At 39.9% G+C, this 16,153-nt stretch overlaps 4 protein-coding genes across 7 annotated transcripts in view; 3 read left to right on the top strand and 1 right to left on the bottom strand.

Moving 5' to 3' along the window:
- Nucleotides 1-1,677: 1,677 nt before the first annotated feature.
- The window catches only part of LOC107560584 (zinc finger protein 501-like), a 176,198-nt gene continuing 161,722 nt past the window's right edge, over nucleotides 1,678-16,153 (top strand). The window contains exon 1 of one of the 3 annotated variants that reach the window (XM_016244806.1): nucleotides 1,678-1,731. The gene's annotated coding sequence lies outside the window, so the exon portion shown is untranslated. Of the gene's footprint in view, nucleotides 1,758-16,153 lie in introns of all 3 variants that reach the window. The other 2 variants (XM_016244805.1, XM_016244808.1) reach the window with 2 other exon arrangements.
- LOC107560574 (zinc finger protein 664-like) lies at nucleotides 2,146-7,271 on the top strand. The gene is made up of 3 exons (XM_016244793.1): nucleotides 2,146-2,272; nucleotides 6,057-7,033; nucleotides 7,098-7,271. Exons 1-3 carry the CDS (start codon nucleotides 2,158-2,160, stop codon nucleotides 7,269-7,271), a joined length of 1,266 nt encoding a protein of 421 aa, XP_016100279.1. The 5' UTR covers nucleotides 2,146-2,157.
- The window catches only part of LOC107560591 (transmembrane emp24 domain-containing protein 1-like), a 4,454-nt gene continuing 1,142 nt past the window's right edge, over nucleotides 12,842-16,153 (bottom strand). The window contains exons 3-4 of the mRNA XM_016244816.1: nucleotides 15,803-15,989; nucleotides 12,842-13,316 (exon numbers count right to left, since the gene is read on the bottom strand). Of these exons, the coding sequence (XP_016100302.1) occupies nucleotides 13,098-13,316; nucleotides 15,803-15,989 (406 nt within the window). The 3' untranslated portion in view covers nucleotides 12,842-13,097. The remainder of the gene's footprint in view (nucleotides 13,317-15,802; nucleotides 15,990-16,153) is intronic.
- LOC107560590 (lymphotoxin-alpha-like) overlaps nucleotides 15,990-16,153 on the top strand; it is a 10,034-nt gene continuing 9,870 nt past the window's right edge. The window contains exon 1 of one of the 2 annotated variants that reach the window (XM_016244815.1): nucleotides 15,990-16,017. The gene's annotated coding sequence lies outside the window, so the exon portion shown is untranslated. The remainder of the gene's footprint in view (nucleotides 16,018-16,153) is intronic. The other variant, XM_016244814.1, reaches the window with a different exon arrangement.

Raw genomic sequence — 16,153 nt, 5'->3', positions numbered from 1 at the left:
ACATACACACAGAGAATTGAAATTGCGTTACTCTCAGACCCTTGGTGCATACAGATAACATAAATACAGATTAAATACAAAATACAACTATACAAATATACAAATAAGGTCAAATGTAAAAATATATATATAAAGCACAAGGCATATGGCAGATAGAGTGCAAACCAGTAAAGTAAACAACAGTGAAGAAATAGTGATTGTAGTGCAAAAAACCACACAGTGATGCAGCTGGTCAGGATGCTCTCGATGGTGCCTCTGTAGAAGGTGCACATGATGGGGGCCGGGGCTCTGGCTCTTCTCAGTTTGCGGAGGAAGTGGAGACGCTGCTGTGCTTTCTTGGCCAGTGCTGCGGTGTTGTCAGTCCAGGAGAGATCCTCTGTGATGTGCACACCCAGGAACTTGGTGCTGCTCACCCTCTCCACAGTCACACCATTGACAAGTAAGTGTGTGCCCTTGGCTTTTTGATGCGATCGACCCGGGTTCGATCCGCCTTTTGCCAAACTTTTTTTCCTCCCTTTTTAAATCTCGTATTAGCAATAGATTCTATTTACACTGAGTGAAAATAGCAGCATTTTTAGCAATATGCTATTTACACTAAGTGCAAATATCTAGTTACACTATGTTAAAATAGCAGGATTTCTACTATCAAGTATACTACTTGTTGCAAATAGTGGCAATTATCTGCTTCAGTATTGTAGTACATTATAAAACAGTATGCAATAATAACGTATTGAGTGTAAATTATAATTTAAATTATTAAATGGATGCCACCTTATTGGCACAATAAAGCCCTCCCTACACCTACCCTAACCCTACCCATACTTTATTTTCAACTTTTTGATTATTTCCTTTATTTTTATTAAAAATAAATGCCTTTACGATGTGATACGAGATTTGAAAAGGGAGAAAAAAAAAGTTCGGCAAAAGCGGGATCGAACTCGGGTCGATCGCATCAAAAAGCCAACGACACGCACTTATCCATCTGCGCCGCTGCAGCTGACGATATACAGCCACTTTTAACTAAATGTAAATAGACACCCCGTATTTTTTATTCCAGAGTAAGAGCAATTCATACAATACATTTAAACTGAGCTACTTTAACACCATCTCTGAACTTTCTACCAGGACTCTGCTGTTCTTCGGCTGGTTCTTCTCTGTATACGGTGATTGACAGATGTCTCGTCCAATCAGCGGAGAGTAATCCCAAACCAATGGCGCGGTCTCAAACTGTACCTACCTCTTCCGATTTGTCTGATTCGTCCTTGTGTTTTCTGACTTGTTATTTTGTTTTTTAGACTTGCATTTGCGTTTGTAATTTGTTCTTTTGTTTTCAGAATTGTGATTTGTTTTGCACTTCTCTGCCACCGTACTAAACAGAGTTAACTTTAACACCATGAACTCAGGTAAATTATAGATAATTATAAATTATACAGCTGTATGTGTCTGAGATCTCAGACACATACAGCTGTACAGTTCTAAATAATACAGGCTATTTTACTGAAGTATTTCATTTATGTAATGAAAAACAGGTTAAACTAATCATCACGTCTGTCAATGTTGTAGTGCCCTACTTATCTTCCCACAATCACCCGCGGGCTGCAGATGCCCTCCAGCCCAGCAGGAGGCGGAAGTGCGTCATGTGTCACATGTGAGTTTTCTTTCAGCCAGTGTGTGATTGTACAGAGAAGCGAGCAGAGGATCATGTCTTAATACCTCAAATCCAGCAGCTGAACGCATGTCTTAAATAAAGGTAACATGTTTATGATTTGTTGTGCACTTTTTGTCTCAGGTTAAGTTTTAATAGTAACACTACTAGATTTCAGCATTGTTGTTATGTAAAGGTTACATTAAAGTTGTTTTGAACTAGAATCAGTAACATTATTGGCTGGCCATATGAAGGCTGTGTACTTTACTATATTAATATCAAACAGGTTTGTCAACACTCAGATATACAGTAGTTTATGGTGATACAATATTTGACCTTTCACGCTAATAAACATATCATTTCAGGATTTATTGTGTGAAAATGACATCATATATGAAAGATCTTTGAGATTTGTGATGTTTTAAAGACAATAAAATCGTAAAAATCTAAAATTAAGGTAATTCCGAAGAAGCACCTTATCTTGTGTAAATACTCTTCTGACGCCGCTGAAGATGTGCTCCGTCAAACTGCTGGACTGCAGGAACCTGATCGAGAGCCGAGGAGAAGAGACCACCGCAGAGGAAGAGGAGGAGGAGGAGGATGATGATGAAGATTTCATTCCTCCAGGTTTGATTCTTCCTTTTATGACCTTTTGTAGTTTTTCATGGCGCTTGAATGTCAGCAGAGACTATATACATACACAGTGGGGAAAATATTTGATCCCCTGCTGATTTTGTAACTTACAAAGAAATGAAGGGTCTGTAATTTTTATGGCAGGTTTAACGTATAAGAGACAGAATACCAACCAAAAAATCAAGAAAAAACACATTATATAAAGGTTAGAAATTGATTTGCATTTCAGTGAGTGAAGTAAGTATTTGATCCCCAAGCAACCAGCAAGAGTTCTGGCTCCACAGATTGGTTATGTGCCCATGTGTAACACAGATGAGTCTTCTCAAATAATGTTCTTTTTAGCAACATCATATGACCCCTTTAAGAAGTTATCCCTAATATCAGCTCGTTAGGTGCATAAGACACAGTGTCTTACTCAGACGACCACCGGGACAAGACCACAGGAGCCAGATGAGTCCTCTGCACAATGTGACTTTGCTGCAGCCTGGAACTGAACTGCTGGTTCGTCTGGTCAGAGGAGAACTGGCCCCCCGACTGAGCCTGGTTTCTCCCAAGGTTTTTTTTTTTTTTTACTATTGTAAAGTAGCGGTGTAGCGCAACCAAACGCTACATTCCGTTTTGCGTTCTGACGAGCCACGAGCCTGTAATGCATTGAAGCAGCGCACGCGGCGTCTTCTTCTGACTAATCACAAACTAAATTAGTTCATTAGTCTTTCCACCAACAAAAGATCGTCTGATGATGTTGCAAAGGATGTACAGGAGTGGATATTTCATATTAATCAACTGTAATTTACGCAAAACAAAGATTACAATGCGGTCTACGTCTAAGAATTTTTCTTCTTTATTGCACTCTAGATCAAATGTCTATTTTACAATGATGAACGGTCATAATATAATCTGTGCCCCACAGTTTTGTAATGAACACTAATCGAACCGATAATAAAATCGTGATATTGTAGTGTGCTTATCATTTGGCAAAGGATGGTTGTGGCAGGATGTTCACGCGCGAAGCTGATGATTGACGTCTCCATTCAGTAAATAGTATTTTATTATTGTGTGTATCGAATAGTTTACAAAATCAAATGTTTGGGACACTTTTTGTCTTTGAAATGGCTTGGAAAAGTGTCCCAGTCCACCTGAATTCACCGTACTCTTTGAAATCATGATTGCATTACAGTATGTAGTTTTAAACCCCAAATATTTTACTTATAACTTAATTATAATTCTTCATAATTATTTGGTTATTTGTAATGTTAATTGTACAAAAAAGAATAATAATTAAAAAATTTTTTTCAAAAGGGTAGCTTGAATGTAGCTTAACTACTTGAATTTACGAGTAGCTTGTAGCTTTCCCAACACTGATAAGACACCTGTCCACCCAATCTGTATCTTTCATTCCAATTTCTCCCACCACCATGGACAAGACCAAAGAGCTGTCAAAGCATGTCAGAGACAAGATTGTAGATCTGCACACGGCTTGAATGGGCTACAAGACCATCAGCAAGAAGCTTGGTGAGAAGGAGACAACTGTTGGTGCAATTATTTGGAAATGGAAGAAATACAAAACAACCATCAATCTGCCTCGGTCTGGAGCTCTGTGCAAGATCTCGCCTCATGAGAAAGGTGAGGGATCAGCCCCGAACTACACGGGATGAGCTTGTTAATGATCTTAAGGCAGTTGGGACCACAGACACCAAGCAATCCATTGGTGACACACTACGCCCCAATGGACTGAAATCCTGCAGCGCCCGCAAGGTCCCCCGGCTCAAGAAGGCACATGTACAGGCCTGTTTAAAGTTTGCCAAAGAACATCTAAATGATTCCGAGAAGGCTTGGGAGAAAGTGCTGTGGTCAGATGAGACCAAAATTGAGCTCTTTGGCATTAACTCAACTCGCTGTTTGGAGGGAGAGAAATGCTGACTATGACCCCAAGAACACCATCCCTACAGTCGAGCACGGAGCTGGAAACATGCTTTGGGGCTGTTTTCTGCTAAGGGTACAGGACAACTTCACCGCATTGAGGGGCAAATGGACGGGGCCATGTACTGTACAATCTTGGACGAGAACCTCCTTCCCTCAGCCAGAACACTGAAGATGGGTCACGGATGGGTCTTCCAGCATGACGATGACCCGAAACATACCGCCAAGGCAACAAAGGAGTGTCTCAAGAAGAAGCACATTAAGGTCATGGAGTGGCCTAGCCAGTCTCCAGACCTCAATCCTATAGAAAATGTGGAGGGAGCTAAAACTTAGAGTTGCCAAACCACAGCCAAGAAACCTTAAGGATTTAGAAAGAATCTGTAAAGAGGAGTGGACCAAAATCCCTCCTGAGATGTGTGCAAATCTGGTGACCAACTACAAACAACATCATATCTCTGTGCTTGCCAACAAGGGTTTCTGCACCAAGTACTAAGTCATGTTTTGCTTGGGGATCAAATACTTACTTCACTCACTGAAATGCAAATCAGTTTCTAACCTTTATATAATGCGTTTTTTTTTTCTGGATTTTTTGGTTGGTATTCTGTCTCTATACGTTAAAATAAACATCAAATGATGGTTGTTTTTTGTGTATATTGTCATAATTATTCATACGTTATGAATAACAATAAAGATTCATTAATTAATTAATTGTAAAAATAACAAAGCATTATGCAGATATAGGCTTTTGTGTGGAGCAGCATTTACTACAAACTAAACTGCAGAAAACAACAGTTGCTTTTTATTATTGAGGATTTTACCTGAATGCACATTTTGTTAAAAAATGATCGTGCCAGAAGTATTGCGGAAAAACATCCAGATTAATGTGGATGTAGTCTAACTTTGTTCAAGTGATTTTTAAAGTTGTGTTTCTTTCAGATGCCATTGCTGGTTCATCATCTGATGAAGACGAAGAAACAGCCTTGACCTCAAAAAATCAGCTGAAGAGTTTCTCCTGCATCACCTGTGGAAAAACATTGAGTTCACAGGGTCATCTAGTGAGACACGAGAGAACACACACAGAACAGAAAGACTTCAGCTGCAAGAGATGCGACATCAGCTTTTCATCCGCAGAAGAGAGGAAACTTCATTCAAAAGAGCACAGGGTGAAGAAGGAGTTTCGCTGTGAACAGTGCGGGAAGGAGGTGGAATGACCTGCACAACTCAATCCCAGCAGCTGAGTCCTTAACCATCTTCAAGAATCGGCTAAAAACACATCTGTTCCATCTTTGTTTGACCCTCTAACTTTAGCACTTTCTATTCTATTTTAATTCTACTTTATCTATTTATACTTATAAATAGATTATAGATTATATCTATTTATACTTATTTTAAAAAAGTAACACTAGCTTTCTATTTTTTCTGATCTATCTACTTGTTTTTCTTTGTGTGTGTGTGTGTGTGTATATATAAGTAATACATTGCTACGTGTACTGTGTTAAGCTAACCGAGACTTGTCATTTGCACTTACATATTGTTGCTCTTTTGTTAGTTTTGATTGCTGCTATTGTGCTCATTTGTAAGTGGCTTTGGATAAAAGTGTCTGCTAAATGACTAAATGTAAATGGGTGGTGAATGTTAAATTTTCAAATTCACTTTATCAATGTCTATGCATGAGTTTAATTAACTTGCAGGCTTTTTGCGATTGATTAACTACACTAAACCATATTGCATTTTTTTATTATTAATGATTCACCCCTAGACTTATATAGACAGATATTACAGGATTTCTGTATGACACACAAACTCTTTTCAAGTATATTTTTAAACCCAGAATTTATAATTATTTTGTTCATTTCAGATGACAAAGGCGGTTCATCTTCTGATGGAGAAACAGCCTTAACATCAAAAGAGCAGCTGAAGGTCAAAAGTTTTTCTCATGCCAAGTGTGGAAAAACACTGAGCTCAAAGAGAAACTTAACGAGATACAAGAGAACACACACAGAACAGAAAGACTTCAGCTGCAAGAGATGCGACATCAGCTTTTCATCCGCAGAAGAGAGGAAGCTTCATTCAAAAGAGCACAGGGTGAAGAAGGAGTTTCGCTGTGAACAGTGCGGGAAGGATTTTTTCACCACTGCTCAAAAAATGAAAGTTCATATAAAGACACACGACGAAAAGTCTTTCCAGTGCAGCGAATGTGAAAAGTATTTCCGCACCAAAGCAAATCTGGAAGCTCATAAGCGAATCCACACGGGAGAAAGACCGTACAAGTGCCCTCACTGCGAGAAGACCTACAACCACGGATCTCATCTGAAGAAACATGTGCGTGTTCACACCAATGAGAGACCGTACCAGTGCAGCGAATGTGGGAAAACCTTCACAGAGTCAGGCAGTCTAAAGTCACACCAGAGAATCCACTCTGAGGAGAAACCGTATCAGTGCAAACACTGTGACAAACGCTTCCGGCAGAAATCCCATCTGAAGTGTCACGAGCGCATGCACACCGGAGAGAAACCGTACCTGTGCTCCCACTGCGGGAAGAGCTTTTCCAATCCGACACATTTCAGAGTTCATCAAAGAATTCACACGGGAGAAAAACCGTATCACTGCAGCGTTTGTGAGAAGAGGTTCAGAAAGTATGTTAATTTACAGAGGCACACAACGATTCATACCAGAGAAAGACCGTTCAAATGCTCGCAGTGTGACAAGACGTTTGCTCGATCAGACGTCCTGAAGGTCCATCAGCGAGTTCACACCGGAGAGAAACCTTACTGCTGCTCCATCTGCAGCGAGAGATTCGCTTATTTAGGTAGCTTTCAGACCCATCAGAACAAAGTATGTTAATTTACAGAGGCACACAACGATTCATACCAGAGAAAGACTGTTTAAATGCTCGCAGTGTGACAAGACGTTTGCTCGATCAGACGTCCTGAAGGTCCATCAGCGAGTTCACACCGGAGAGAAACCTTACTGCTGCTCCATCTGCGGCGAGAGATTCGCTTATTTAGGTAGCTTTCAGACCCATCAGAACAAACACGCTAAAGAAGAAACTGCTCCAGAATCATCAGAGTGACTTTTCAGCCTTGGCTTTATTTCTGCAGTTGCTTTCATCATTTATGTGTGTGGAAGACCATTTTTGCAAAATAAGAAAAAAAAATCATGCTTTGGTAAGTCATAATTATGACATAAAAAGTCATGATTATGATATGAATAGTCAAAATTATGACAGTCATAATTATGCGATTATAAAAATTTTATGACAGCCAAAAGTTTGACCAAGTATATATACATTTAGATTTTTTTAATCTCACAATTAGTCATACAAAGCACTTAGTATGTCATAATTTATCATTTTGTGCCACAATGACTAATATATATATATATTGAGACCAAAGAACACAGCTGTGATGTGCGGCAAAAGGTTGTTGAGCTTCACACAATGGGAAGTGGCTGAAAGAAAATAGCAAAAACACTGAAAATGCCCATTTCCACCACCAAGGCAATAATTAAGAAATTCCGGGCAATTGGAAGTGTTATGAATCAACCTGGAAGAGGACGTGTGTCTATCTTGTCCCAGCACACTGTCAGGAGGATGATTCGAGTGGCCAAAAAATCTACCAAGAATCACAGCTGCAGGTCCCCAACTCGCTTAACAGGCCAGCTCGAGCAGGAGCGCTGTCTTGAGAGAGAGCGCTCGCAAGCTCGCTGATTGAATGGGCTCGAACGGGGGTCCTGTGAGAGCGTCAAGCACAAGCTCCAAATCCCAAGTGGGCAGGGTGGAAGGGCAAGGAGGGTTCAGCCTTCTTGCTCCTTTTAAAAATCGTATGATCAGGTCATTTCAGCCGATTGTGCGATTATCGTCGTGTGCATGGAACGCTGCTATAGTGGCCACACACACTTTCAATGTGGATGGCATACGACCACCATCAAATCGCTCTTGAAGGAAGGCAAGAATTATTGGTATTGGGCAGTTGAATAAAACAACGGGCAGTGAGTGTTCTCCGCTGATGCGAATAGATCCACCTCCGCCCTGCTGAATACACTCCAAATCATATTGACTGTGACCCCGCCCCTTTGACAGTAAGTCCTCGCCGTAATTCAGGCATCCGGGGATACATGCACGGATGGAGAGGAGGTGTCGATCAGCCCACAGAAGAAGCTCTCTCGCCAGCCGCAGCAGCAGCCGCGAGCTCACGCCCCCTTGATGATTTATAAACGCTACCACTGTCATGCTGTCCGTCCTGATGAGAACGTAACGGTGGAGAATGTCCGGGAGAAAGCACTCACTAGGTGTACAGCCCGGAGCTCCAGACAGTTTATGTGCCACAACTTCTCAGTTTCTGACCACGTCCCAAAGGCTGGCCTGCCGTCGCATACGGCTCCCCAGCCCGTGCTCGATGCATCTGTCGTAACAGTCTTTCTCCTGAACACTTGGCCAATAAGAACACCCCGGCGATACAGAGTCATATCGTGCCATGGGGTCAGCGCATCCCAGCAGTCGCACGTCACTTTGATGCACAAGGTGCCCGTGCGCCATGCGCTCTGTGGCACCCGGCCCTTTAGCTAGAGCTGAAGCGGTCGCATATGTTGGAGCCCTAGTTTGCACACTGTCGAAGCGGCAGCCATCTGGCCGAGCGTCCTCTGAAAGCATTTCAGCGGGAGAGAGTGCCCTAACTTGAAGATTGTGAGAGAGCTGATCGGTTTTTGTGAGCGCTCCTCCAACAGATGCGCTCGCATATTGATTGAATTCAGTTCCACTCCTAAAAAGGAGATGTTTTGGCTTGGTACCAGCATGCTCTTTTGCATATTCACAGTCAGCCCTAAGCTCTGAAGATGAGCAAGAAGTCTGAGCTTGTCGCTGAGCAGCACACTCTCTGATTGGGCTAAGACTAGCCAATCGTCGAGATAGTTCAGGGTCCGCATTCCACTCTGCTTCAGAGGAGAGAGAGCAGCATCCATGCATTTCGTAAACGTACGAGGGGCCAGGGATATACCGAAGGGTAGGACCGTGAATTGGTACGCTATCCCCTCGAATGCAAATCTCAGGAAATGCCTGTGGCGTGGGGCTACCTGAATGTGAAAATAAGCATCCTTTAAATCCACGGAGATAAACCAATCTCCCGGTCTGATGTGTGAGAGGATTTGTCTCAGCATAATCATTTTGAACGAGTGCCTCGAAAGCGCACAATTCAGCAGTCTCAGGTCCAAGATTGGAGTCCGCTGTCTTTCTTTGGTAACAGAAAATAACGACTGTAGAAGCCGCTCTCGCGGTCTGCTAGGGGCACTGTCTCTACAGCGCGTTTTGTGAGGAGGTTGTGTATTGCAGGTGATTGCAGACTCACCTTAAAACCTAGGAAGGGTTATGCGCCTAAAGTGCTTTCGACTCCATTTAAAGGGCAGGTCATAACACTATCTGCTTTCTGTCCCGAAACACTGGCTGGGCCGGAGCCGCTTAATACACACTTGCTGTGCCCTGTACATGCAGTGCTCATTTATATCGAGCGCTGTAGACAGTTCAGGCTCTCGAACCAGCTATTTGTATGCTTTGGAGGGCGCACAAAAGGCCTGCCTGTGTCCAAGCAAAGGCTGTCACACTGGATCGTTGACGCAATTGCTTTGGCTTATGGCTCTAAGGGCGTGAAATGTCCTATAGGGGTTCGGGCCCACTCAACCCGCGGACTCGAGTCCTTGTGGGCCTGGGAAAATGGCATATCTATTCAGGACATATGCATGGCGGCAGGCTGGTCCTCACCCAGCACTTTCGCGAGGTTTTATAACCTAGATGTGTCGTCGCTTGCCTCACATGTGCTGTCAGTGCGAGCAGTGCACGCGCCTACTCCGCCTCAGTTATGATCTGAGCTGCTTGACTCAGTGGTTTCGACTAGGTCGCATACATATTGTTATGATATAGTTCATCACGTCTTTTAGGACATGATCACCATCATACTCTGCTTATCTGAGCACCGGTACGACCGTTGCATAACACATAATTTCATTTAAATTAAACAAACTTCAACTAATCTATATGTGATAGTGCCGGAGCCGGCGGCATTTCACATTCTGTTTCACCGGTGTTAACTCCACCCCTGGTGTGACGCGGCATCCTCTAGTTTCCGCGCCCCCTTGACTTTTACATGGTTTCGACTAGGTCCTGTAGACCTGAGCTATGTTTAACAAGAGCGCCAATATCATTGCCGCTCTCATTACGGTTTCGTATGTGAAACTTGACATAGTCGAGCCAGGCTCCATCGCTGTGACACGGCGGGATTTTATACATTCCCATAGCAATGTAGAGTGACCGAATCTAAAGGGAATGCTCTCGGTTACTCATGTAACCTCGGTTCCCTGAGATGAGGGAACGAGACATTGCTCTTATTGCCGAGTCACCTAGCTCAGGATCTTAGAATGCCAAGTTGCTTCAGTCAAGATTCTGAATAGATGACGTACAAGCGCTGCTTTATATAGAGTGGGAGCCCCTCTTTTTTCGAACGCCATTGGCCAGTTTCACTGGCGTGATTCAATAAGGCTTCAGTATTATTTGGAGGAAAGGGAAATTCACTTAGCAATGTCTCGTTCCCTAATCTCAGGGAACCGAGGTTACGTGAGTAACCGAGAGCGTTTTTGAGACAAAGAATTGAGGGAGAGAGAGAACATGAAATAGAGAGAAAATGAACAGGGATCTACGCAGAAGGGAGGAGATCCTAAGAGAATGACGCAGAGTAAATAGAATGACGCTTTAAAAAGAGCAGTCGTATACTTTTAAAAAATCTTTCACATCTTAATAAATAGAGTTTGAATATCAATCATATTTAGTTGTGACATGCAGCAGGGGGCTCTAGAAGAGTTTCAGTTACGTACTGATTGACTGAATTTTGTTGATGAAATTTTTTTTTTGTGTTGGATTAAAAACATGTTGATATCGTTTGTTTCCAAATTAAACTTTCTTCTTTGACATATTCATAAAAAATACTTCTCTCTTTCTCTTTAAAGCAATAACTACCATTTCTGTCCTTTAGTGTGGCGTTATGTCCTACGGTGTGACGCAAAAGAACAACAGATTTGTTTTCAAAATCTCAAAATATCTTAAAGAACATATAATCATCAGTCTTCTAAAAAATCAACTGTTTGTTAATAGAACTAAGTAGAACTGTTGCATTAATATTGTACTCACAATTATCCTGTTGTGTAGAAGCTGTTGTCTGGATGATTCTTATTCAATCTGTCAAGAATATCCTTGCTGTAAGTATGGCCAATAGAACGTTTTTCCCCCATATACCCTACATAAGTACTGTATATTTTAATTCTCACAATATTTAAACATTGCACTTTAAACAGACTTAAATTAGAAGAGCAAAAGCTCGTGGTTACAGACAGCTGCTGTCAGGATAACGGTCAATAACGGTCAATAACGGTTTTAAGGCGGGGCTTCAGTTGCTTGAGAAGCAACTTTGTCTTTACCACCAGCAATTTCCTAAACTCACGTAAATTAGACACACGCAAAATACGGTCACTAATATCGGCTCCTAAGTTTTACTAAAGTATTTCACATATGTAACGAAAAACGGGTTAAACTAATAATTGTATCTATCGCCCCGCCCATTTTCCTACGATCACCCGCTGTCTGCCAATGCCGCTCTCGATGGACTTGACCGACATCAGCAGTGGCCAATAGAAACGCGCGGTTTGCAGACAAGGGTCGTGGTTTCTTCTCTCTCTCTGACAACTGGAGTTCGACTTCTTCTTGGGTCCGTTTTATTTGCGTTCAAACGCGTTATTTCGGGTCGACGCGTCTTTGAGCGCGTAGTAAGTGAGTGGTGAAGAGATCGGTGAAGTTTCTGCGGGGTTTGTAGCGTCTGAGGGAAGCTGGGCAATAGAAATTAATACCGTTTTTTTTCATACAGCTACACAGTGATCACCAGTGTTGGGGAAAGTTTTAAAAGTAATGCATTACAATATTGCGTTACTCCGTAAAATGTAACTAATTGCGTTACTTAGTTACTTTTTATAGAAAGTGATGCGCTATGATACTTTTATAATTTTAAATATACAAAAATTAAAATGAAACAATTGAAAAACGTACAAATAATTTTAATATAAAAACGAATTAAAATAAAACTAAAAATTAATGAAATCATAATGTAACAAAATTAAATGTAAAACAAAAATTACATTAAATAATTTAATATTAAACAAAACAAATTAAATCATAAAAAAATGAATTTATGTAAAAAAAAAAAATACTAATCAGTAAAAAATGTACTTTTTTTATGATTTCATTTTTGGTAAGTGTTTTGTATTTGTTTAATTCTTTTATTTATGGTTTAATTGATAATTAGTGTTTTATTTTTCTGTACTAAAATGTTTTTTTCCTTAAATCCTGAAAATTGAACATGAAACGGAGTTCGCAAACCTTTTTACGTAATGTGACGTATTTCCAAGTGAGTGGATGTTTAATGAGTAAAACACAGCTGGATCGTATCCATGGATTCATCTAATGGAGAAGTGCCTCTATGTGACGGTCTCTGTGTGAATACGAGGGGTTAATGACATCTGATGAAAAGGAAACTCATCAGTTATTACGTTACAACTTGATCTTCATTCTTTAGAATAATGTGCACTGACGAACCATGACTGTATTTAGAAAGCAAACAGAAGATTTAACACGACACGTTTGATTGGTTTATTGTGTAAAACTCTTTAAAAAAAGCACAGATCTGTACAGAAGGTTCCCTGTTGACTGACGGCACATTTTCACATTTTCCCGAAACAGCATCGTCTCACGCCATGAAATGACGGGACTAAAAAAGACAGCGCTACGACACTGAGGCGACAGGAAGACATGAAGCCCTGCCTCCTCGCAGCACGTCTCTCCTCATCACGTGCAGGTCTCTGGAGCGTGTCAGGAGCAGACCCTCCTCCTGTCGGAGAACAGCCAGCGGAGGCTGCAGACCTGCGTCAGCGCCACGCTCAGCAGCACCAGCAGGTTCACACAGGACCAGAAGGAGACCCGCCACAGGTTGTCCTCCAGCAGGTTCCTGTCTCGCGCCTCGAAGGCCCTCAGGACCGTCTGCATCTGCCGACTGCGCTCCAGCCGCCGGTGAACCGTCTCCATCGACTCCTGCAGCAGACACACAGACATCACACTTCATCCTCCAGATTCAGTCAGATCTGATCAAGTCACGTCTGACCCGGAAAGAGTATAGTATTTAAATAAGAAATTATATTCTGCTTAAAGTGTTGTTATTGTCTGGTAACTGACATTAAAACTGGATTATTAGATGAAAAACAAACTTAAGATCTTAAATTTGACGAAAATTAGAATTAAAAGAAGTGTGTGTGTGAGAAAAAGAAAAATATAAAATAAGTTATATATATATATGTATAAAATAAAGTAAATGCTTTATGTACTGCTTAAAGTAAATTAAAGCTTTATTTAATGTTTTGAGATTATTTTCAAATAAATAAACAATTTCCCACTGATTATATGGGGTGCTGTGTGTACATTAATGAGGGGAAAAAAATTTACTTAAATGATTTTAGCAAATGGCTGCAATATAACAAAGAGTGAAAAATGTAAGGGGGTCTGAATACTTTCCGTACCCACTGTATATATATTACATATGGGCCATTCTACAGAACTGGTGCAAACTGCTGTCCCACAACCAAAACACATTTAAAAAGCATTTAAATATTCAAAATCTTAGATGCTTACTAAGACCCTTTTATTCTCTGTTGAAACCTATAATAATATTTAAAATATTAGTAAGCTTATAAAATCATAATTTCTTTCAATTGGGAGGAGGCTGTCCCGAACCCTAACCCCTAAATTTAAACTTATGAAAATTATATTGAAATAATTTTTGTATTTTTTTTTATTGTTGTTTTTAAAAAGATCTTTTTGATTCTTTCAAAGTTCAAAAAATATTTATTTTATATTTTCTTTGTAAATTATGAAACGTTATGTTAGAAAATGTGTCCCGTGTGTACTCCATGACAAAAGGGAACACACATTCCCCATTTTTGGGAGAAATAAACAATATTTTAGTACAGTTATGCAGTTTTTTAGTGTTTTAGTATGTGAGTTAGTATCTTTGTTAATATGTGAGTTAGTATCTTTGTTAGTATGCGAGTTAGTATCTTTGTTAGTATGCGAGATAGTATGTTTGTTAGTATGCGAGTTACTTGTGTTTTAGTATGTGAGTTAGTATGCGAGATAGTATGCAAGTTAGTATGCGAGTTACTTGTTTTAGTATTTTTGTTAGTATGCGAGTTAGTACGTTTGTTAGTATGCGAGATAGTATGTTTGTTAGTATGCGAGTTACTTGTTTTAGTATTTTTGTTAGTATGCGAGTTAGTACGTTTGTTAGTATGCGAGATAGTATGTTTGTTAGTATGCAAGATAGTATGCAAGTTAGTATGCGAGTTACTTGTGTTTTAGTATGTGAGTTAGTATGTGAATTAGTATGTTTGTTAGTATGCGAGTTAGTATGTTTGTTAGTATGTGAGATAGTATGCAAGTTACTAGTGTTTTTAGTATGTGAGTTAGTATGTTTGTTAGTATGTGAGTTAATGTTTGTTAGTATGCGAGTTACTAGTGTTTTAGTATGTGAGTTAGTATGTGAATTAGTATGTTTGTTAGTATGCAAGTTAGTATGTGAATTAGTATGTTTGTTAGTATGTGAGTTAGTATGTTTGTTAGTATGTGAGTTAGTATGTGAGCTAGTATGCAAGTTAGTATGCAAGTTAGTATGCAAGTTAGTATGCAAGTTACTAGTGTTTTAGTATGTGAATTAGTATGTTTGTTAGTAAGCGAGTTATTATGTTTGTTAGTATGTCGCTACCAAAGCATTACTGTCACTACCGAAACATGGGATGTTTTCTCAGAAATAAAGTATACTGAATTATCAACTAAGCTGTTATGATAGCTTTTGGTTCAATGTATATTCAAACTAATGAACCCTTAACTTTGAAATCAGTTTGATCAACGTTATGCCTTTTACAAAGAACAAATTGGATTCAAAATTACACTTGAAATATTGTTAAAAATGTAACTGTTATTGATTTACCTCTGGAAAAAAAAATAGCAAAAAAATATATTTACAATAAATAAATATATTTTTTGGAAAAAACGGGTTTTAACCAATTCTGGCCCATATAGATGTAATTAAGAATTAGATTTTGCTTAAAGTCAGTGCTATTACTGTTAATTAATAAATTAAAACTATTCAAAAATGTTTTGGTAATTGAAATAGAGCTGAAATAAATATTAGATTAAAAAAAACCCCCAATGAAATAGGTTTAAGGACTAAAATTGAAATTAAGCAAGATAAAAAAAATGACAAAAGCACATAAAATTAGTAACAAATAATATGTTAAATGAAATATTAATAAATACTATATCATATAAATAATGGCAAAATAACACCGCTTAAAGTAAATTATTATTTTCAATTAAACACATTCCCATAAAAAACCCCTGAAAAGCACACCGAGCTGGTTTGTGTTTCTGTGGAAGACAGAGGCAGCCCACAGAACCGCATTCACTTAATATCTTTATACATCAGCACTACGTAATCATGTGACTCTGACATCAGATTCACTCGCCTTTATGTCGTCCAGCTTGTACTCTAATAGGCTCTCTGGCTCTCCAAGCCCCGCCCACTCATCGTCCGCTCCGCCGTCATTGGCTGGGCTGTCCATGATGACCTCGAAGAAGACCATCTTCTCGGAGAACCTGCTGAAGTTGTTGTCGAAGCAGATCTGATAGTCTCCCGCCTCCGTGGGCTCCACCCTGAAAACAGCGGACCAATCACACGCGAGTAAGTCATCTAGCGCATGTTTACACCGCAAAACAATAGAAAGCAGCAGCTGAATGGTGTGAACGGCCCAACACTTTATATGTGACAGGAGGACCATAGTACAGTAATGTATGATAATACCATGGTATTTATCACA

This window comes from Sinocyclocheilus grahami, unplaced genomic scaffold (assembly GCF_001515645.1).
Source record: "Sinocyclocheilus grahami isolate Dianchi unplaced genomic scaffold, SAMN03320097.WGS_v1.1 scaffold734.1, whole genome shotgun sequence".
Taxonomy (NCBI): domain Eukaryota; kingdom Metazoa; phylum Chordata; class Actinopteri; order Cypriniformes; family Cyprinidae; genus Sinocyclocheilus; species Sinocyclocheilus grahami.
Note: the sequence above shows the minus strand (reverse complement) of the source record. Positions and strands in the feature narration are given on the sequence as shown.